General features: G+C 37.7%; 1 protein-coding gene across 15 annotated transcripts in view; it reads right to left on the bottom strand.

The window, feature by feature from the left end:
• The window catches only part of LOC131544022 (trichohyalin), a 218,260-nt gene that overhangs the window by 126,216 nt on the left and 67,171 nt on the right, over positions 1 to 24,873 (bottom strand). For 14 of the 15 annotated variants that reach the window (XR_009272019.1, XR_009272018.1, XR_009272024.1 and 11 more), the window contains 2 exons: positions 16,609 to 16,755; positions 13,677 to 13,760 (listed from right to left, as the gene is read on the bottom strand). Coding sequence is in view for 2 of the 15 variants with exons in the window: in XM_058781940.1 (XP_058637923.1) it covers positions 13,677 to 13,760; positions 16,609 to 16,755 (231 nt within the window). In the remaining 13 variants the exon portion in view is untranslated. Of the gene's footprint in view, positions 1 to 13,676; positions 13,761 to 16,608; positions 16,756 to 20,424; positions 20,493 to 24,873 lie in introns of all 15 variants that reach the window. The other variant, XR_009272023.1, reaches the window with a different exon arrangement.

Genomic DNA, 24,873 nt, shown 5'->3' with positions numbered 1-24,873 from the left:
ATCAGTGTAAGATGAAGTGTCAAAGCTGATTTTGGTTGCAACGCCAACCCTGAAGTTGAATTTCTACAACCATCACATTGTCTAGCTTTGCACTAAAGCACTTTCCCTCGTCTGATGAGAGAACTTCCATCTTTTGAAATGGCTCGACTCTTTATTGCTTTTGAAACACCTCCGGCACTTTAAGCAGATGGAGAACAAAAGGATCGGCTGCCAAGAGCTGACTTCGTCAACAGCGCAATCAAACTCTCTGACTTCACAGGCTGAGAGGAGAGACTGATGAGAGGATGATACCGAGGAGCTCATGCAGATAAACCAAATGATGCTGGTGTGATTCACAAACCCTTTTCTTAATCATACACACAGCCTACAAATAAAAACATTACATGTGTCAAAATAAGAAGAAACAAACAGCACAAGGCTCGTCAGTGATTCCTGGTGTAATTTGAATTGCGATGTTTGCAGTGATCCTGAAGAGGCTGTCAGAGATGCTGAAGCACAATTCAAACAGAGAGAGTGAAGCATAAGAGACATACACTGAACGCATCTGAGGAATGAGTTTATGAATGAAGAGAAAAGAGAGTCTTCACATTAAACTATTTTCTAAGCATTGGGCAGTCAAGTAGACTACATATGTTCCTGTTTATCAATTATCAGAATATAATGCAAAAAAGTAATATTTTTAATTAATTATTTTTTTATTAATTATTCATTTAAATAATTAACATGCGGAAGGCTATATTCAGAACTGAGGGCAGAAAACCAAACCAGTAGTCTGTCACCAGACAGTCGTGAAGCAGTCGGATTGTTAAGAAGGATTCGGATGATAAGCCATATGTAAAAATAAACAAAAGTGAAGCGTAAACAGGGCAGGCAATTCCAAACAAATTTGCCCATGACTATCATGCTCTAGCAAGCTTGTAAAGTTTACAATGCCTCAGCAGTTTAATCTGAGTATGATGATACTAAGATGATACAGCTGTGAGGAGTATGTATGTATGAATGTATTTTATGTTTTTATTTTTTATTTATTTTATTTATTTACTTGCCACTTTTGATAGAGAAGGTAGAAAGGTAACTGATTTTTTTTTTTTTTTTTTTGTGCTGACTGGCATTCTAAAGATTAATAATGTTAACTGTAGTGTCTTATTTAGTATTACATTTACAGTTCATATATTTAAAATCTACTAAGTTACAACTTCATCATTATAAATGCGTAAATACAAATACATTTAAATACTTGACATACAAGTTATAAAAGAAACAACATTAAAGTATATTTTAGTTTGCATAAATGCTTGTCAGAACAATCGGCAGTAATAATGAAACAGCATATAAAGATGTACTTTACTACCTAAATGGGTCAAAAAACTAAAAGTCTAAAGTGCGGCTAATTGCATTTAATATAATCTTATAAACTATAACACATTTTCATGCAATTTCAATAAACACGCATTTATGCATCTAGTGTCCAAAAACATTACATTCAATTTTAGAGTATATTACTTTCATAATAAGTACTCTTTTTGAAAGTATGCTAAAGTGTACTTCTTTTCACAATAAATTATTTATTTTAATTTATTCAAAACAGTAAAATCAAGGCATATGACCTATACAAAAAGGTATTGTACGCGATATTAGACCGTGCATGATACAAAAATGTCATCCAAGTTTATTTTTTCTTTATTTTTCATATTAACCATACTTAATCACAAAGTGCTAAAAGTCCTTAAATGTAAAACGTGTGAAAACATGGTAATGCAACATGTACCATGTACCAAATACAATAGTATTTACAATAATGTGCAATATGTACAAAATGCAACAGTATTGTCATGGTATGTATAGTAATACCATGATACGTTTTGGCGGACAGCTCATATACAAGAACCAGGTGTTTTTTTCCAAAAGAGACTTTGCGAGCTCAAGGGAAAAAGCCAAAATAATGTAGATGAGTTTCCATTCCTAGCCATGCTAGATCTAGTTCACTAAGTCGCCGGTAGAGGACTCAACCATTGCAGTGGCGTGCATTTATTCGAATTTGACAAAGAAGCCTTCATATCCTCACCTGCATATAGTACATTACATGATGTGGGAGGCACTGGAGGTCGAATTAGATGCAGCACAGGCTGCTGAAGGTGAGAAATGAAATGCACGGCCCAAGCACACAACCCTGCCTGTTCCTGCTTTTCATTCTGCTGCTGCTCTCCCTGAATGCAAATGGCACACTTCATGATGATTTTCACTTACTGAAGGAGTGTGTGTTGTGTATATGTACATTTGTTTGAGTGTCCACTGAGACGCTTGTGAAATATTACAGAGCGTTTGTTCCCTCCCGACCTTGAGGCTGGTGTGACCTTGTTAGTCCACTTCTGGACCAAGCAAACGGCATCTGTTGGTCCATCCCTCCCCATGGACCTTGAACACACACACGTGTGTATGCACACTTGCATCCGTGTGCACTCGTGCATTCTTATGCTCGCCGTGTTTTCCTTGACAATGTTTGCGGAGTTGGAAATAGCTTTAATAATTTACAAAGTTAATTTCCTGGCCGCACTCGGACCAGCACAGTTCAAACACGAATGCGTGTGACAAGAAATCCCCCGAGCTGTGCGGTGAATGAGCTGTATAGAGAGAGAAATGAGTGTGTGTGAGTTTAGCTGGAGGCTTCACAGACTCTGCTGTATTGACTGTACGGCTGCTCTGGGTAATGAGATTCCAATGTAAACGCTTGCGGATGGGATGAGACTGGAAGCTCGTTAAGTGTGGGATAAAACCAACCTATTCCATCCGATATCAGTAACTATCATGTAAGAGCTAAAATAAGACTACAAATTACATGTCACAACGCAACACTCGAGTGAGGAATGCCTACAGGTCCAGCTTCATTAACCTTTGACCACTGATCCTCAGTGGCTACTTGTGACATACAGCCTCAAAATGCTTGACTGCAGGAGAGCTAGTGCTTTTAGTATTCTGGTAAGCCCTATTTTTGAAGATAATGCTAAAAATTAGATGATGGTTTCCGAATTGTTATGTGAAAAGAATAGGGCTATCAATTTAACCAACCCAAGCTCACTGGAAACACGTGCCTGTGGCGACATGTCTGCCAAAGTGATATTACGTTGCTTCTAGCACCTATCGCAACACTTCAAAAAGTGAAATGTGCAGTGAGCGGTACTAAAAGCACGTTTAGTTTTTATCCGAAACAGATGAATGTGAATTTGGCAATGTTTTATTGGACGGTTATTGTATGTAATGCGGCAGTTTGGAAATTAAATGTCTGGTGAGTGGAGCTAAAAGGTTAACACTAATGTGTTTGAAAAATAATGTACCACCTACACTAAACCCTAAACCAACCTAACCTTGATTGCTGAAGCAATCTTGGCAATTTATCTCGCTAGCTTTTATCAAGACTCGTTTCATGAGAATAGTACACAAAGTGCAGTGCTGTAAGCAAGTTTACTACATTAGAAAAGCCATACATAAGGAGCTGGTTTTGCGATGCAAACTTCAAAATATATCAGTTTATAAGTCATGCAGTATGCTAAAAGTGTTTTGAGGTCATAGCATAGTATTATGCGAGGTACCACATGAAAAATGTGTTAATTAATTGATAATCTGCCCCTGTAATCATAAGTTTTGCAAAAAGGAAACTGTAGTGAACTGTGTATATTAGGGTTGGGTACTGAACTTTTAAGGGTACCAACCGAATTGCGTAGGTACTACCGAGTACCGATTCACTTTAAATCAATCAGTGCCAAATTTCGGTACCTGAAAATGCGCCTGGGAGAGAGAGAGAGAGGGACCCTGTGATGTGATGTCAATGTTTGAAATTTCTAGGGCCATATGGTTTCTGCAAAAATGCGGACGGGATCGTGGAGTCCATTCATAATAAAGGAATTTACTGTATAGCGTGGAATGCCACGGAACTTGTCAATTTTTGGATGAATAAATCAAAACTATGTCTGTAACTTAATTCGAATCGTATATGGACTAGTGTCTGTGAACATTAAAATGCAAAAAGATGGTTTAAATATGAATCCTGCATGTTCCATTTGCCTCTGTGTGAATGAATGGCGGAGACAGTTTTGTTTACTACACAAATACTGAGGCACCCGTGACGCTTACGAAGATTTTCGGCCTCTGCGTCTTACTATATGATGACATGAACACATGAACTTAATCTCCAGACCTGCTTGTGAGAGTCACTTCATGAGAATTTTATCGTTTTATTTTTGCGTTCGAGGGGAGAGGCTTACCACTGACAAGGTCAACTGTAGAAAAAAATTATATAATTATTATTAAAACTTTTCAAACTTTTTCTTCCTTGTATTAATTTTAACAATAAACCTCTGTTTGTTGGCCAAAAAATAAAAGAGTTTCATTTACATTTACATTTACATACAAGACAAATACCGTATTGACCCAAATATAAGACGACCCTGATTATAAGACGACCCCCCTTTTTCCAGATGTACCTTTTGGAAAAAGGCTTTTAAAAAAAAAAAATCTTGTTTTTTTCCCCCCCCCTCTGTAAAACACATTTTTTCTTAAATTATTTTCATATTGCATATTTTTCCTATTTTGATTTTTGTTTTGAAAGTATGGTAAATACGGGTAAAATGTACCAACAATGACACTGAAAAATATACACTTTGATATACCATTGAAATAACAGGTAGCCCATCCGAATTATATAACATTTAGGCTATCCATCTCATAGTAGCCTACCAAAATGTTATTAACAGTAAAAGTGAAATCTTATTGTAGTCTTCAAATCTGGGTACTGCCTTATGTTTTAAAATCACTTACAGAGGAAGTTTGGTCCCATCAGGCTAACATGACAGTCACGACTCGTGCCGTTGTAAGCTTTTCTTTATCTTTTGTTTTCACTCGCGATCTTTACAACACACATTATATTACATATTTCATGGCACACTCGTTTTATGCGTTTTTGGCGCCACCTATTGTTGTGGGTGTATTATTGACATTTCAAAGTGTAGACCCCGAATATAATATGACCGCATTTTTTCAGATGTATTTCCAAGAAAAGAACATTGTCTTATATTCGGGTCAATACGGTAAATGCTTAATGCCTTCATTTGATTATCAGAAATAATTATCAGAATAAAGTACTGAAAAAAGGTACCGCTGGGTACCGAGATGGAACTTCAGGTACCATACCAGTTAAAATGTGAACGGTACCCAACCCTAATGTATATATATACATATACGCTTTTGTGGTTTTGCAAAAATGTAGATACAGTGAGACTGGGTTGAATTTAACCATTAAAACATTTAAATAAATATATAATTCTCCACAAACCATACAGAAATGTAAAAAGTAAAGTAAACATAAATAATAATATTAATAATAATTATTATTATTATTAATTTACATTAGAACAATTGACCCTTCACTAAACACCACCACCTTGTCCCTGTTGCTACACTCTCAGAAATAAAGGTACAAAAGCTGTCACTGGGGCGGTACCTTTTCAAAAGGTACACTTTTGTACCTATTAGGTTCAAATATGTACACTTTAAGTACTAATATGTACCTTTAAGGTACTAAAATGGACCCTGTAGGTACAAACATGTACCTTTTGAAAAGGTGCCACCCCAGTGACAGCATTTGTACCTTTATAGTGTAACGTAGACAAGCATTAGAGAATCAGACTGAACAGTTTGATTTTCTGTAAAAATTGACTGGATATTATTCTTATGTGGGTTGTAATGCTGTGTGATGGTGCAAACCTTTCTTTCTTTGTTTCTTTCTTTTTTTTTTTTGACCCTCTAACACTAGCACTCTATATTCTATTTCTATTCTATCTACCCATTTTATTTTAATAAGCTTAAATAATAAGCTTGCTACGACTTAAATAATAAGCTTGCTACGACTACTGCCTTAAGCTAACCGAGACTTGTCACAGCACTTACATTATTATTGTTCTTTTGTTGGTTTTGATTGCTTCTGTTGTCCTCGTTTGTAAGTTGTTTTGGATAAAAGAACCTGCTAATTGCCTAAATGTAAATGTAATTTTAGAAAAGAAGTTAAGTGAACATAATTAACAATTACATTAATGCAAATCAGAATCAATGCAAAGATTAATGTAAGTAAACAGGACTGTTCTTCACATTTCTACAATGCATTCACTATGCTACTGTGAACTCTAGTTACTAGCAAAAAATAAAATAAAATAAAAATTAATTAAAAAAAAATACTGCTTGATCCTTTCACTATGATTATATTATATTGTTAAATTACTTAACGTCTAATCATACTTACTCATCAGAGAATGTAATATCTCTGAATTCTTTTCATTTCTTCATCAGCAATTTAATTAATTGCAATTAATTTGATGAATTAATCAACATACTATGTAATTAACTCAGTCAATTAATTTATTTACAGCCCTATTACAGAATGACTGCTCAGAAAATGAGACTTGTCTGGTAACGCACTTGTTCTGACATGTGTTTGAATATGACTCTGGTCATTTTCTAGTCCGACTCTGCCCTTTTCTCCCAAGTGGCTCCTGTCTACTCTCAAACAGTCCCCTGGCAATAAAAATAGTGCAAATGCCAAAAACTGCTCTGAAAAGCAAAATGTCACAAAACTGTGGAGTTTGAATAAATCGCTAAATTCAGTTGGACCCAGGGCAAAGTGGTTAGCATAGCTGAGTCTGATACATACATTGATTCCGGCTTGTGACAATTTTTTTATCTTTTTTCCATTTCTCACCTTTTGAATCTCTTTCTAATGTATATTAAACATGCTGAATGGCTGAAGAATATGATTGAAAATATGTAAACACAGCAATGCGTTTAAAAAAAACACAAGGCTCATATTAACAATATAAATAATGCCTGAATATGCATATAAGAAGCAAAATACATATTTTGTGAATTCTCCTTAAATATCACTGAAAGATAGACAAAGAAAGGCAAGAAAACATCACGTTCACCATGAAATGAACAACACCAAAGATCTCAATTTAAGCCAATATATGTGGGCTTGAGTGTAACGGGGGAGTATTTTAAGTTTCAGCTCAGCAAATCTTTCACAGTGACCTTGAAGAAAGTCGGCCCATCTGAGGGAAAAAGGTGATATTAGTAATAATAGAGAAATTAATAAGATGGCAGGGCAGCCTGAGGGCTGGGCAGAGGAGTCTTTTGGGTGGGAGGGGGATGTGAGGGAGCTGGCTAAGAAAGGGAATTGGTGGAGGAGGAGGAGGAGGGGTTTGGGACATTGTAAGCGCATGATTTCCTCAGCAGCGGTGCGACAGCCTGCGCCGCCACACGTCAAGGAGGAGCAAATCAAAGCGAGCGCTTTTGATGAATATAAAACAGAGAATCCTGCTGAGAAGCACTCTCGCTCTAATCACACAGCCACGGCCACCGCACCGGCCCCTGCCGCAATCCCCCCCAACCCTGCACCAAATTAAAGGACGGGGGGGTGCAAGGAGAAGAGGACGGACAACGCAGACAATTGTAACAAAGGCTTGCTGAAGAATAGCAATAAACATCCTGCTCCTCCAGAAGTCTGAAGCTTAATGGAGGGATATGTGTGTGCGTGGGGGGGGGGGGGGAGGTAGCAACACTGTGAACAGCCTTGAAAAACCCCAAAATTGTCTTTATGTGACAACAAAACACAGACTGCTCTGCTTTGACAAAAGCTACCAAGTAGAACCGCATATGATGCAACTCTATCAACCTTTAACAAATTCAAATTTCCAGAGCGATGAAAAGCACAGGGTCAGAGTTAGCATGGTTAGCATGGCCTTATTAACCCCTGCTGGTAGATGATGTAACTACATGTAACTTTGGTTCTAAAAACCTAAATATTTCTTTGGCATGTAGTAGATGTTTTATCAGTGCCCAATTCATTTATGCTCTTAAAGGGATAGTTCACTCAAAAGTGAAAATTCTGCCATCATTTACTTGACTTTTGTATGACTTTCTTTTTTCTGCGGAAAACATTTTGAGAATGTCTGAGTGTTTGTTGTCCATACAATGGAAATCAATGGAAAACAATTCTCAGCGTTCTTCAAAATATCTTCTTTTGTGTTCCACAGAACAATGAAAGCCATGCAGGTTTGGAATGGCATGAGGGTGCGTCTACTACCCTTCACATAACAGCTTATGATGGTCAGTAGTGAATGGTTTGAGACTGTGCACTTCATGTTGTCATTAGCTAATTAGCATTGCCATGACTTCATTTTCCAGAGTCCCCAGAGTGATTAGTCACATGGCATTAACAGCTCACATGATTGGCTCAAAAGGTTCTGTGGTTCCAATGAGCAAAGATGGCAAATTTCAAATAGTACACTTCAGAGGGGTCCTATGTGAGCCAAACAACTTCTGTTGAGATGAATGTAAGTGTTAAGTTTACCAAGACTGTTCACTTATATTACTATGAATGGAAGAATGTGCAATGGACAATATGGTGTGGAATAAGCCCCGCCTTTTAAATGAGAAAGCCAAACACCAATTACTAAAGTCGTCATTTCACTGCTCCTCTTCCCATTGAAACAGTCCTCCAGTCATGAGCTAGGGACTACACATACGCATTGGCTTTACCAACCAGAAATATAATTTTTTTGTAATCGTACATGGAACGATTATAACAAATTTTGGCCAGCAGTTTTTTATGAATTGCTGCCCAGAGGCACTGCAAATACGGACATAGATAAAACCAACTTTCCTTGTAAGAGACATTGGTTTCCCAGTTTTTATAGACCTCTTTGGTATAAAGAGACAAAACAGACATGAATATTTCGGCAAGCATTTGAGGGTCGTTTAGGGGTCTACCACACAACTTGTACTGTAGGATCTACATATTTTTGTAGGTAAAAACCTGGAAACTAGTTAGCATTTTAGCACATCTGGTTCCATCGTCCTGATGCCAATAGGCTTTTGAATATATTTTGGTTAAATGCCAGAAAATCTTAATTTATTCATATTATCAATCTGAAGATATTTTCACACTTTATTCTATGACTTAAATACATCACTAATAAACTCAATTACTCACTAGTTGCTTTCCCAGCCTCATTATGTTTCTAAAAGCTCTCTGCAAACTATTCTAAATTAAACTTGCAGGGAAAATGTTTTTAAATAAAAGTTGATAAAAGCTTAACGGTGTTGACGTTAAGTGTAGTTCAGTTATAGCATACATTTAGCTTTATACGTTTGGCTTCCAAATTCATTTCATTTTAATGAACATTATAATGTTGAACAAAACATGTAAGAATCATACATTTCAGAGTTTACATACAGAGTTTATTTTATGCAATAATCCAAAAGCAAGTGGCACAATCCTATTGGGTTTTTGTCGAGGGAACCAGGGTGATGCTAACTTCCGTGTTGGCCTAGGCCTACAAAAACACGTCATCACTGCAGCGCTCTATTATCTCGAGATGTAATTTGGCCCTGTGCTTTAAAAGACGGGGTCAAAGGCACAACAGCTCTTCACCGGTGAGTGTGTAGCTCAGAGCAAGACCGCCTGTTAGGCGTCACCTTCGAAAGAGTGGTGTCGCACAACAAGTCCAGGAGCACTTCACTCCGATCTTGACTCTTAGTCTCTGCATTGACCTTTGTATGGAATCCAGCATCAGGGCTCCAAACACCGCTGCACTTCTAAGACGGCAAATCAGTCGCGGGTCTGCCAGATGCAGCCCTCCAAGGCACTGGCCTCATGCAACTCCCTGGGCAGCACTTGTCTCAGAATTCAGGGGCTGCTCCCACCCAGACCCTGAAAGTGACACATGCGTGGTTGTCACCAGCGTGTCACCTCCTGCGCACTGAAGTATGAGGCAATTTCCTGCGAGCAGCGTGTAGCTGAGGAAGCGAGAGGGAGGGGGACCGTCCGCACCCCGGCTCCACTGTTCTCTTTGATACTGTCAGGGAAGAGTAATGGCTTTCTGTTGCTGCTGCTACTACCAAACTAATGTTGTGTGACTTTGGCTCTCCTTTGCAATGCGTTTCCGCTACAGTGAGGGCAAGAATGATGGGGAGGAGAGAGGAGAAGAGCAAAGTAGGGAGATAGAAGACAAGGGTAAGGATCCTGACAGCCCCTGGGGCAGCTGGGAAATACCCAAAGAGTGGGCAGTAAGAGCAAGCGATTTGACACAGATAACCTTCCCCTTCTACTTACCTTGCCCATCGGCGCCACAGGAATAAAACCGCTTCCTTTACATATTGCCGCAATTTCTCAAAATACAGGAATAATTCACTCAAAAATTCTAATTATTTTTAAGAAGCCTGTATTTATAATGCATTTAAGCACCATAGAAGTAGCCTATTCAACTCGTGAGCTATATTTCAAGTTTTCCTAAGCAATACGATTTTTTAAGCTGTTAAAAAAAATCACTAAAATTTAAGCTGTTATTTGAATCAACAGTGTGATTTTTTATTTATTTTTTGTCTAAATCAATTAATTTCATCTACATATACGTTTAAAACAATTCATTCGCACAATGTAAATACACAAATACATAAATACACCTTTTGTGTGGTGAGCATTTTCCTAAAAAAACAAATAAGAAAAGGGCATAAAGACAAAAATATCAGGATGATGCAACTGTCCTTTTCTTTATTTAAAAAATTGACCCTCTATCACTAGCATTCTCGATTATTTTTCTATTCTATCTACTTGTTTTCTTTGTATTTATTTATTCATTTTATTTTATTTATTATATTAAAGCAAAATTGCTACGTGTACTGCGTCAGACTAACCGAGACTTGTCACAACACTCACATAATATTGTTATTTTGCTGGTCTGATTACTTCTATTAGCCTCATTTGTAAGTCTGTTTGGATAAAAGAGTCTGCTAAATGACTGCTAAATGCAAATGTAAAATGGTATAAAAGATTTTCAAAACTACATGAAATCAAAATAAATACAAAGAGGATTTTCCTTGATCAGGCACATTTTCATTCACTCATTTTCCAATAATCTCCTCCTCTGCTGTAGCACATTTTTATATATTCAAATGTTGCAGTAATTAGTTTCAAGAACCAGATTTTGGCATCATTGTCTAAATGCAGCAAGTTTGAATAAGCACATGGGCGAATGAGATTTTATAAGTACTGCAGATGACAAGCTTATCAAAACAATTCCTTTAACGTATGCTGGGTGACATTTCACCTCTGCCAACAAATCCTGAAACCACTCTATTCCACGATGAACAGGACGAGACACTCTCAGACTTTTAAACAGCCAAATCAATCACCTACACCATCTCAAACCACCTTAAGACCCTTGATATTTGATTTTACTTGAGGGTCACCAACCTGAGAGAAAAAAAATCTCCAGACGTCACCTAATAACATGAAACGACATGCATAATTACCTCCTGAATCACAGCAACCAACCATACCAAATCCAATAACCGACTGAGAAAAACCACTTTATTTCCTTAGAACAATTTTCATGTTAGACAAAAACAAAAAGAACTTCGTCACTGTCTGTCTATTCGCTCCACAGCTGACCTCTTTCCCATTTCTCAGTCATGGATTTAATTGCCATCTAATCCTATCCAGAAATTATATGATAATTATACCAAACTAGTGCCTGATTAAAATTGCACAATATTACAATTCATTATAGAGTTAACTGACTCCCTGTATCTCTGGGCTTTCAGCCAGATGCGTGAAGATGTCAGCAGCCCCCAGATGGGGGACGGAGGAGGGACAGTGGCTCTATTCAGCTCCCGCTTTAGCCTCATCAGAAACTTCCACGACACACACAGACTCTCGCTGCTCCTCCAATCACTCAATGGGGATGTGGGTTTTCATATCTGTGCACTAGAGACCAAGACGGACGAACCGCTCCAGTCTCTGTATCGTAATGAATAGTTCTGAGAGCTAGAGCTCCCATATGGACCAATCCAATATTGTATTTTATTTGATTGCGCAATAAGTTCACATGAGAGTAAAGATCAACTCAAGACTGTACTGAATATGCAGTGACATTACTAATACTATAAATGAACACTGATCATCTTGTAACTCACTGTATAGGCCTAATGGCTATTCTTGCTAAAAGCGTGTTAAACCAGTGGTAAATTTACTTTAACCCAACAAAGTTTGCTGGATCATATTTTGATGTCACTATACATTTTTTTGTGAAATCTTTACAGATTTTTTTTTTAATAAAGCATATATGAGAATAACTTTTAAATTGTTGGTAATATTTTGAGATGAACATTTACTGGACTGAAGCAACTTACTGTAGGTTTACTACCCATTTTTTAGAAAAATCTTGTTGAGTACAAAATATGATACATCGGGCTTTTGTGGAATGTTTATTTGTACCTCTCAATCATCATCATACTGCTTTGAATTATATGTTTTGTCCCCCACAATAAAAAAACTACAGAGCTTTTTTTCATATACTGTAGTTTTCATAAAACTAAGTATTAAAATATCCTCTTACTAAGGTATTAGGAGATATAGATTGACAACTGATATTTATACGCATTTTATGTAAGCAGTATTTTACTTCTGGCCCTATAAATATCAGAAATTTCAACAAATTGCATATTTTTGCTCAGTTTGGGCCTCTGAATAAAACTGAGGTGTTTTTCTCCTTGAGCCGAGATATACATTTTCTTATATGTGACCCTGGACCACAAAACCAGTCTTAAGTCGCTGGGGTATATTTGTAGAAATAGCCAAAAATACATTGTATGGGTCAAAATTATCTATTTTTCTTTTATGCCAAAAATCATTAGGATATTAAGTAAAGATTATGTTCCATGAAGATATTTTGTAAGTTTCTTACCATAAATGTATCAAAACTTAATTTTTGATTAGTAATATGCATTGCTAAGAACTTCATTTGGGCAACTTTAAAGGCGATTTTCTCAATATTTTGATTTTATGCACCTCAGATTCCAGATTTTCAAATAGTTGTATCTCGGCCAAATTTCGTCCGATCCTTACAGACCATGCATCGATGGAAGGCTTAATTAATATGTATTATGTATAAATAAAAAAATTGGAAAAATTGACACTTAAGACTGGTTTTGTGGTCCAGGGTCACATATCATAAAAAGTTCAATAAACTCTTCCATTTAAAAAAATATATATATATATATATATATATATATATATATATATATATATATATATATATATCGGACTTTTTTTAATGTCAGGCTTTACAGGGTTAATTAATGTACTATATCCTATAATAAAACAGGTCTCTGTTCTGGATTTAAATACTCAGTGGATGAACCACATTTGAAGCTGTTGTAATACACCCATGTCCCATTAACTTCAAATCTGTCGAATTCTAAATGAACAAACCAGATTTCATCAACACTCTCTAAATAGCATACAGTCAGGCTAACAAACCACATTGCTTGGTGTCAAATTTGTTTACTGCAATTATTATTAATAATTTATTTAACTTATATTAACGCAGTAAGCTACTTAAAACTGTCCACTACAGTTTATCCATCATTAGCAGTGTTTTTGGCATTCTACTTCGCATTGTTTAAAACATGGCCTTGAGTACATTTAGTATTTAAAGTATTAAAAACCATTAAGATATCCATTTAACACTTTTTTTGGTTTGTTATAGAACCATGCTGACATGAGGTTAAGAGTAAGTGAGGTGTGAACACACACTCGTAAACAAACGCTCGCTTTTGAGGGTACTTACGACATTCAGCGTGGTGCTGCTGCTCTCTGCTTTCTCAGCCAGCTCTAGTCTCAGCTGAGCTATAGTCTCCTCTGAACCTTGCACCTGAACAGAAGAGAAACAGAGTTTGTTTAGTATGTACCTCTAAAGGGCACGGGAATAACAGAGAGCAATTTAAAGATTGTGAATCAACAACCATACTGCTAAACTTGAGTCAGAATGCAAGACAAATGCAAACACTAACAATGTTCTTATATACAAATGTTTTGCTGTGGTATCATAATAACCCTTCAATATTCTCATCTCCTCGGGTTTATTTGGACATTGCATCACTGGGAGTGCTACATCAGGCTGATGTAGTATTAACAATTGTTATGCCTGTGAAAGACTTCTTCAATCAAAACCTGACATGCCAATCCTTCATCCAGTCATCTGGGCTGAAGGGGAACATTGAGCTGATTGAACGGTTTGCTCTACAGCTTCATCCTTGCAGCGATTCTCTTCTCACACTGAAGCTCCTAAAAAGTCAATGAGATGCTCAGCACACTAAATTAGCTGCTCTCTCACTAACATGGAGGGGGAGAGGACTATATAAAGAACATTTATAGGGCTAAGAAAAGTTGATGTTTAAAAAAAAAAAAGGTGCAAGGATGACGGACAATTTCAAATACATATTCTAATTTTTATATTTGGGATCACATATTATTTACATACACATACACACAAATACAGTGGTGGCCAAAATTGTTAAAACACCATATTTGAAAATATTGATATTTTTTGGCCTCCAAAACACGATTTCATTTCATAATGTTCATGATACATTGAGCACAACAAGTATCAGATGAAGTGAGTCATACTGTTTTTATTCACTTTTAACTTTAATATTTGGTGTGTCCACCTTTTGCAGCAATTATAGTGTCAATATATTTCCTGAGAACTTCAGCGGTAAATGTTATCCCAAGCCTTCCGCAACTCAAGCCAAAGGCTTTACTTTTAATATACAATAGATCTGTCCAGTTTATTTTCCAACTCGCTCCAAATTTGCTCGATGGGGATGAGGTCCGGACTTTGAGAGGGCCGGTCCATCATTTTCAATGCTCCAGCAGATTCCTTCCGTCACAGGTAGTTCCAGCAATAGTTCATATTTCTGCATAAATATGACCCAAAACATCATCAGATTTTCATATAAGTACTGAAAGTAAACAAAGAGAACCGAATCAAACAAGTGAGAGAAAAATATTTTCTTTGTCATTTATTTATTGAGACAAATGATCCAGTGTTACATTTCTGTGCGTCGCAAAAGTATGTGAGTCTTTGCTTTCAGTATCTGGCATGACCCCCTTTTGCTGCAGTAACTGAAGGTAAAGTTTCTTGTAAAAGCTGATCAGTCCTGCACAATAAGATGTAGGAGTTTTAGCCCATTCCTTTGTGCAGAACCACTTAAACTCTGTGATGTTGGTGGGTTTCCTCCTATGAACTGCTTGCTTAGGTCCTTCCACAACATTTTAATTGGATTAAGGTCTGGACTTTGACTCAGCCGGTCCGAAACATTAACTTTGTTCTTCTTTAACCATTCTTTGGTAGAATGACTTGTGTGCTTGGGGTTGTTGTCTTGCTGCATGACCCACGTTCTCTTGAAACTCTGTTCTTAAACCGATGTCCTGATGTTTTCCTTTAGAATTTGCTGGTATAATTCAGAATTCATTGTTCCATCAATGATGGCAGGCTGTTTCACAGATGGGATAAGATTCTTAAGATTCTCTGGCTTGTCCACATGATCTTTAGCAAGCAATTTTCTTTTTGGAGAACAGTGGCTTTCTTCTTGCAGCTCTGCCATGCACACCATGGTTGTTCAGTGTTCTCCTGATGGTGGGCTCATGAACATTAACATTACCCAATGTGAGAAAGGCCTTTAGTTGCTTAGAAGTTACGCTGGGAACTTTTGCAGCCTCGCAGACTATTACACGTTCTGATTTGGAGTGATCTTTGTTAGTCGACCACTTCTCTGGAAGGTAACAGTGGTCTTGAATTTCCTCCATTTGTACACAATCTGTCTGACTGTGGATTTGTGGAGTCCAAACTCTTTAGAGATGGTTTTGTAACCTTTTCTAGCCTGATGAGCAACATCAACTCTTTTTCCGAGGTCCTCAGTAATCTCCTTTGTTCGTGACATGATTCACTTCCACAAACATGAACAGACTTTGATAGATCCCTGTTCTTTGAATAAAACAGATCATTGCACTGACTGAAAACACCTCTGCACAGATGGACTCTAATTCACCTTTAAATTAATTGCTAATCCAAGAAATTCACATACTTTTGCAATGCACAGATACTGTATGTAACACTGGATCATTTTTCTCATTAAATAAATGACAAAGAAAATATTTTTTGGTTCTCTTTGTTTACCTTCAGGACTTGTATGAAAATCTGATGATGTTTTGGGTCATATTTATGCAGAAATATAGAAAATTCTAAAGGGTTCACAAACTTTCAAGCAGCACTGTATAATAAAATTCAATTCTTGATTTTATATATATATCATATAGCTTTCACTGCCATTTTATAAAATTAAAACTTCAAAAGTTATATATACAAAATTATTATCAGCCATTTTGATAATAAAATAAATATTTCTTGAACACAAAATAAGCATGTTAATAATTTCTGAAGAAAATGTTTTGAAGTATCATGTGACAATTTTGACTGAATTTTTTTCTGCTGAAAATTCAGTTTTGCCATCAAAGGAATAAATTACATTTTTAAAACATTACAATAGAATATTTTATTTTATTTTTAATTCAAATAAATGCAGCCTTCTTTCAAAAATCTTACCAATCCCAAACTTTTGAATGCTTGTGAAAGCACATTTCACATGGAGTACATGAGATTAAGATACGAGACAATCACATCCAGCTGGGTCTAAAAAAGTCTGCAGTGTTTCTGATACCTGCTCTTGAAGCTCTTTGACTCTGGCCTCCAGCTGAAGGAGCTGTTTAAGCTGCTGGAGCTCGTGCTGTTCTTTCAGAGACATCTCCTGGTGTAGCTCAGTGATGACATCCTGTAGTTCCAGGATCAGAGCCTCTCGCTCCTCCACCTACAACACATGACCACTGCCATGTCAAAAGACTGTTATCCAAGATTGTTATGTGTTGAGTTGCATGGTTATTTGTGAGGGTATTAAATATTAAGAATGTCAAAACAAACACTCGGACACCGTAAGATCACACAAAAGAGGTCTGGGTTTTAGCAGTGACATGTTCAACCTAACAAGCATGTGCACATGAGAAGTTGGGCAGAAATCACCTACAAATGTCCAAACACATGTCTAAAGCTCTGGTAATGTCATGCCATCTAAATCAGATTTTGTGTGTTTACCATGACAGATGTCATAAAACTACACACCACAACATCAACTGTGTGGAAGCCCAAAGTTTTTTTGTTTTGTTTTTTTCACTTTTTATGTATTTACTTTGTAAGACAGTAAATAACAAGAAAATGGAGGGGGGATGTCAGGGACACAGACCAGATTTGAACCTGCATCTCCAAGTACAAAATTGAAAATACAGGTAAAAACAGTCAAATAAATAAAATAAAAAAATTATTATTAATACATTTAATTACACTGCATTCTTGCTGAATACTTGTCCAAATTTTTTAAAGGTAGCATTAAGGTATTAGGGTAAGTATTATATTCTTGAGCACAAAATCAACATATTTGACTGATTTCTGAAGGATGATGTTCCACTGAAGACTGGAGTACTGATGCTGAAAATTCAGCTTTGCATCACAGGAATAAAAAATATTTTAAAATATATTCAAATAGAAAACAGTTATTTAAATTTGTAAAAAAAAAAAAATATTAATATTATTGCTTTTACTGCATTTTAATAAAATAAATGCAGCCTCAGTGAGCATCAGAGATTTCCTTCAAAAACATTCAAAAATCTTAATTACTTTAAACTTTTGACTTGTGGCGTAGCCTACATGACAGAAAAATGGACAAAAGGAAGGATAGATATAAAAACCCATTTAATCTTTCTGATTCTTAACACTATGTCGACGAGGAACACTAACACCAATTCTACATATAATGTGAATTCATCAATATGAGAGATATGGCACCATTCTTTGATGCATCACATATCAGTCATATAGAATAGCTTGGCAGGTAGAGTGTGTCATGGTGGTACTTGTAAGTGAACTCCAGGAATTGTGTGAATCCATTTTCCACTACTAAATTGGCCTCTGCAATTTTGGGTCACAATATGAGATACTGTGAGACGTGCAGCAGAAGTGAGAAGGCACAATAGGATTCATCTCGGAAGCAACAATCACACCATGAACTATAAGTATCCTGTTACAAAAGAAAAAATCCAAAAGGTCAAAGTCGTCCTATCAGGACTTGGAGCAAAATGAGTCTATGCACTGAAGAGGCCTATTTCATATCACAAAGAGCATAAGTGGGCACATCAGTGAGGAAAATCTTAGATAACACACATAAAGATGTTTTAATGAACATCTGAAATGTGCCCCGATAAATCAGATTGTGATACAGAAGGGTAAGGAAATCAATTTCTCCAGGCACTGTCTACCATCAGACTGAACATCTGATGTTGCTAAGCGAGAGAACTCATTTGAGAGCAATAAACAGAAGGGCTGTTATGTAAACCGTTGAATGATCTAATCAAGATTTAATTGTGTTTAGACTGCAGTATGAAATCCACAGCAGATTGTGAAGCGAAGGTTACAGATATTAACTAAAACATGAGTGAGAAGTGAAAATTAATACCATACATGTTGGTGAATTTCACTGTAGCTTACAGCAAAGTGCTATTGCTACTACTTCAAAATAATGATATATCACCATGCTCACATTTTCATACTCAGTGAATATTACTTTTTTTCTGTTTTGCTCACATATTGACACCACTGTATGGACAAAACACAATAACATTTTTTTCTAATAAATATCTATAGACAAATGTAAGTCATACAGGTTTGAGTCAACATACTGTAAGTGTGAGTAATTGATGACAGAATCTTAATTTTTAGCTGAAATATCCTTTTAAACAATATGATATTTCATGTTTGTTGACGTTTCACTGAAGCACCAACATTCCCAGAAGTCTCAGATGTTACACTTTAAATTCCTTAATAAAATTGAAAACTAGAACAACTGAGACAATTATTGGCAATGTATAAGAATACAGAACCATAAAATTCAAATCTCAGAAAATGTGCACTTTATTTGGAAGAATTTTACCGTTCTAGATCATATTGAAATCTTTTGATTGCAGAAATCTTTGAAAATTTGAGCACAATTCAATTCATAACAAAAGGTCTCAATTTGTTCTCATTTTGGTCTCATTGCTGTTGAGAAAAAAAAAAGAACATTAGTAAATGAGGGTCAAATGATAACCTGAGAAAATTTCTCTGCAAGAGATCTGAACTTTCGAGCACTAAATAACAGCAAGCACCACAGAAAATATACGACAATGCTCAGTGGTATAATGTAAGATAGACAGCAGGGCTTCCAATTGACATTCTCCAATCTGCCCAGCACTGAAGGTCTACTGCAGGGCATTGAAGTGGAAAGCCCTGCTTGTATTTCCAGAATTTCCAAGTAACAGCGAGAGCAGGAAGGCTCAGCAAAGACTGGGCCCCAGCTGCTTTGATCACAGAAGCCCCCTTATACTAGCAGGCCACCTTTCACACCATTTGTTTCCCTTTGCCTGCGTAATCAAGGACAATGCCTATTTTCTTTCTCAATTGTAGCACTGCACACATTTCTTTGTTTCTTGTGAGTACTTGGGTCTGGACTCCAAGATCCCATTAATAGGGCTATTATGTGCTCTTCATTATTTCTGACCTGACGCTAAGACCAGCCATCTTTGAACCACAGGTTTTAGCCGGTGCCCAGCACCTCTGCATTAGGAGATCCTTTGATCCTTCAACTCTTTGAAAAAGACAACCAGGTAGGACTCCTAAATGAACCACTCCAGACTCTAAAATGCATGATAAAACCCTGGATGATCCACTGAATTCTACCCAAAGGAGAATGGTAAAGTGTATGCAGCTTAATTAACCACAACAAGCCATAAACACACACAACCTCAATAGCATATTGAGGAAAGGAGATTAAAAAGAGCCAAGCATCCATATCTTGAAGAAATCAGGCCTTTCAGAATACATGGCAGTGTTTCATCTAGTAATTTTTGTAAAAGGTCCTTTGTTATCTCCAGACACACAGAAAAGCCTCCTACTGACTCTATAGCTTTTGAGGTTCAGATGTCGGCATTAGCATGCTAATTGCAACTTCGTCTGCGGAGCTGAAAGAAAAAAATGAAGGGAGAGAGAAAAAAGAAAAGAAGAGAAGTACTTTGTCCGGCTAGGGCCATGGGATTTCTTTTTAATCTGCTGTTACAAATAGCTTTTTTTTTGTACAGAATTACATTATGTCCTATATTTCTCACCTCCAACAAGGTACAAAGAGTTTTGTGTCTGGCCAAATAGGTTTCAGCAGAACGAGTTCGCAACATGATACTTCAGCCTTTAATTCATGTAGTAATTTATAACATGAAATTTATGCACAGAGATTATGATAAACGATGTGTTAAAGTCATTTTGCCTTGTACTTCTTTATTTCCCTATTATTTTTTAATAGAGTAAAATATGATATTAATAAAATGATACAGTAATATGCCTAACTGTTGGCTGTTGTTGTCAAGAAACTTTTGTTAATATATAAACAGAAACTACTTACATGCACAAAAAGTCCTTTCTGGAATTAGGGTTACACTTGGCGGCCATCTTGATAACGTCAGCCATTTTCTGAATGTGGAAACACCAACATCTTCAAAACTGTTTGCTAAGCTTATGTTTCAACAACATGTCAAATCACCAATAAAACACGTTGGTAGAGTTATCTCTCTAGCTAAAATAAGGCCAAAGTATGTATTTTTCAAGTTAGTTCATCTAATGTTACATGTATGTTCTTGGGTCCCTGTTGAAAAAAACCAGCATATGCTGGTTAGGTATGTTTTGAAGCATGGCAGCTGATTTGAGCTGGTTTAAGCTGGTCCTTGTGAACTGGTTTAAACTGGTCCTGAGTTGGTTATAAGCTGGTTATGAGCTTGTCATGAGCAGGAGCTAGTTGTTTAGGACCAGCACATGGCCAGCTTAAAACAGCTCATTACCAGCTGCCATGCTTCAAAACATACCTAACCAGCATATGCTGGGACGTACGTGACACCTTTTCAGGATCAAAATATTTTGTTGAACCTGAAACCTTAAACTTAAACCCTTAAAAACTTAACTCTTAACTTAAACCCTAACCAAACCCTCTGACTGGTTGATAGGAGTGTTTTTCTAAGACCAACAATTTATAAATGAACTCATCTACATTAAATATTTTTTCTCTTCCACGGGTAAATCAGAGACAGAAACAGCTCACGTGTCAGCTTAGACCCACTGAGTAAACACAGAATGACAGAGGCCTTATCTGAGAGTCTGTCATCTCTTTTCACTCCTGTGACAGTATGCTACAATCTCAGAAACGGCACACACAACATTGGGCTTAATGTCAATGAGTCGTATCTGCCTGCATTGCCTCCTCCACCTCGCTCTCCGCACAAATGCCAGAGGTCACTCGTTTCATTCAGGCAGAAATCAAAATGATAATGGCAGCTTGTTAAAAATTCTATTTGGATGTGCACATAGGCTACATCAAAAGGTGCTGACATGGAGTGTTTTGGGGTGCAGAGGGGTGTTAGCGATGTGGCTTACTGATAGCACACATCAAAGCTATATAGAGGGGAATATGTGGTGGGGGTGGGGTAGGACACAATGACTATGTTCTGGGGCTGTTATAGTCAGCAAATGAAAATATACCAGGCACAATTTTACCGTTAATGCCTTGACATTGAAACACGAGCTATTTACCATGAAAAAAGCACTTCGACTCCATCAGATCCATCTAAATCAAGCTGATGCAATGGATGCAGTTTGGGAAATTATAAATGATAGCCAGACAGAGTAAAAAAAAAACATGCAGAAAAAGAAATAAAGGCAATAATCAAATAAATCCTCTAGTGGACCATTAATAAATGTGAGCAGCACAAGGCCACTTCAGGAGACAATCAGGCAGCAGGGATTTGCTAAAATTGGGACAGTCGCTCACCGGCTCCATTTTGCATCAGGCACGGTCGACCTTTTAATGCTGCATCGCTAACCGATAACCACCCAGAATGCATTTCAGTGCTTTCCTGGTTTAAAACCATTCCCAGCAAAGTTTTCCACATGGGCCAATTACTAAAGCACTCGAGTCTGATTCGCCATGCCATTCATCTGAAGCAAGCACATTTAAGATGACAGCGGATACCTTCCCAACTGTATTAGATATAGACAAACTGAATAATATCTGCACTCAAATGGCTTGACTCGACCACTGAGCCCTCTTTCATGTGAGACCTCAGTAGATATGACTTGGTGAACATGTATGATCAGTCCTTGTTGGTCCTTGTTGGAAAAATATTCTTAAACCAGGGATAGCCAACCCTGTTTCTGGAGGGCTACCTTCATGCAGGCTACAGTTCTAGCACTGCTCAAACCCATCCGCCTGTTATTTTCAAGTAATCCTGAAGACCTTGATTAGCTGGGTGAAGTGTCTTTGATTAGGGATGGAGCTAAACTTTGCAGGAAGGTAACCCTTCAGGAGCAGGGTTGGCTGCCCTTACTATAAACCGGAAATTAGATTTTTGTTTTAGATTTAGAATTGAGGTTAAGAGTTGGGCTATGGCTTGAGACTTACAGCATTCTTTTTCATCTATCATTAGGGGTAAGTAAAGGATATGTTTTGAGCAGGAGTGTCCAATCCTGCTCCTGGAAGGCCAGGCTCCTGTAGAGTCTAGGTCAGGGATCTCCAAACTCGGTCCTGGAGGGCCGTCGTCCTGCAGAGTTTAGCTCCAACTCTAATTAAACACACCTCAACCAGCTAATCAAGGTCTTACTAGGCATGCTAGAAACTTCCAGGAAGGTGTGTTGAGGCAAGTTGGAGCTAAACTCTGCAGTACACCAGCCCTCCAGGACCGAGTTTGGAGATCACTGTCTTGCAAAGTTTATTTACAACATGCTTCAGCTCACCTGAAGATCTTGATTAGCTGGTGCAGGTGTGTTACATTAGGGCTATAGCTAAACTCTGCAGGACAATGGGTCCTCAGAAGCAGGGTCGAAGACTGTGCTGTGGAGCAATCATGGTGGAGGTACTGCCTAATGGTTAGAGAGTTGGACTTGTAACCCGAAGATTGCGTGTTCGAGTCTCAGGTCCGACAGGGATTCTAGGTGGGGGGAGTGAATGACCAGCGCTCTCTTCCACCTTCAATACCACGACCGAGGTGAGACCCTTGAGTTAGGCACCAAACCCCCAACTGCTCCCCGGGCACCACAGCAATATGGCTGCCCACTGCTCCAGGTGCGTGTTCACGGTGTGTGTGTGTGCACTTTGATGGATTAAATTCAGAGCACAAATTCCGAGTATGGGTCACCATACTTCGCCACACGTCACTTCACTTTCACTTTCACCTGAACAAGGTAATCAAAGTCTTCAGGATTACTAGTAACTTCCAAGCAGCTATGCTGGAGCAGGATGGAACTTTCCCAAGCACATTCCTAGAGGAAGTTTAAAGTAGTTCAGACATCAGGTTACCTTAACAAAGTGAGCTTCAAAGTGAAGCATGTGCATCTGGTTAGGTGGAGGTACTGCTAATGTTTGGCTTTCACACACCCACAGGGCTTAACAACATATTTGTCTTCTCCTTGCAGCATTCAGCACTCCGCATTGTTGCATTATAATCGCATTACTCTTTCATAACCGAGACCTTATCCACTTAAGGTATCCGCAGTATGATAAAGCCAACGCAGCACGGGTCTTTCTTGAAAGGCGATACCGAATACTGCATGCTTCATCCAGGTCTCTCATTTCATTAGCTATTCTATGAATTTCCAATTAGGCTGAGGGCAACAAGACAGAGCTTTCAGGTCTTTTATCACAGGGGACGAGCAGGCCCTGTTCAGGTACTCTTACAAAGTACTACTCCTGTGCACCTTTGTAAGAGGAAGGGCATTGTCTGGGAGGAAAAGCATGCCAAACGTGAGCCGCTGAAGCCTACCATCTGACTATTCCATTAAGAGTAAAAGGAGAGTGCAGATAATGAGAGTCCACATCGGCAGAGCCTAACGCCTATGCAGTACTGGAAGGAAGAGGCCTCATATCAAAGCAACTCCTGTTTTTTGCTTTATCTCTCTCTCTCTTTCTTTTCTTTTCCTCCTCTATCTGCTCCGATTTGGTTTGTGCTGGTTCCACGCCATAACAATCCTCTGGACAAAAAAGCCTGCCTCTGATTATTAATAAACCTTAAGGCAGGCATCATTATTTTTTCAGCTAGTCCTTTTTTGTAATGCGCAGACAACACCTTTATACCTTTCCCAGGGGCCCGAGCTCCCCATCTCTCTGTGATCTTATTAGCATCCCATCTCCTCCTGCCTGCTGACCAAACTGCATTGCTATGCACTTTCTGTCTCTCTGACCTCTGTGTGGATGGAATTCATTTGGCCTTTCCGTCTTCTCCTTCTTTGGGCTGATTTGGCTTAAGGCAGCTGGCCATGGTTATTTCAGATAAACACTATTAAAGAAATATGGACAGTGGAAATAGGATGGAGGATAAAAGAGTTGGGATATAGCTGTGCTTCAAAGAAGTCTCATCAGTCACTTATTATGCTTTGAATGCTGATGTGTGACTGATTTGGTCATGTTTACTTCATGTCTGTGGAGCAGAACAGTGTACTGTTTTACACTGGTAAATGCTAGATGTCCTTGGTAGAGTATTGAATGTGTCAACATCATTACAAAGACCAAGAAAATCAGAGGGTCACAAAGAACTTGCTTGTGACGGAATTTATTAATAATCTGGAAGTTTATCAGTTTCATACTAATATGATAATAGTGAATCTGAGGTTGTATGCATGTAATTTATTTTGAACCTTTGAATGGTCTGCTTCAGCACTAACTTAACTTAAGGCCTGTTCACACCAAGGACGATAACTGTAAAGTTTTAATAACAGCTCTAATTCTATGACAATAGTGAATTACACACACCAATATATAACTACAACAATAACGACACAGAGGAACGGTATTGTTGGAATCACATTCATA

The sequence above is a fragment of the Onychostoma macrolepis genome, chromosome 07, assembly GCF_012432095.1.
Source record: "Onychostoma macrolepis isolate SWU-2019 chromosome 07, ASM1243209v1, whole genome shotgun sequence".
In the NCBI taxonomy this organism is placed as follows: domain Eukaryota; kingdom Metazoa; phylum Chordata; class Actinopteri; order Cypriniformes; family Cyprinidae; genus Onychostoma; species Onychostoma macrolepis.
The sequence above is the reverse complement of the archived record's forward strand: the minus strand, read 5'-3'. Positions and strand labels throughout refer to the sequence as shown.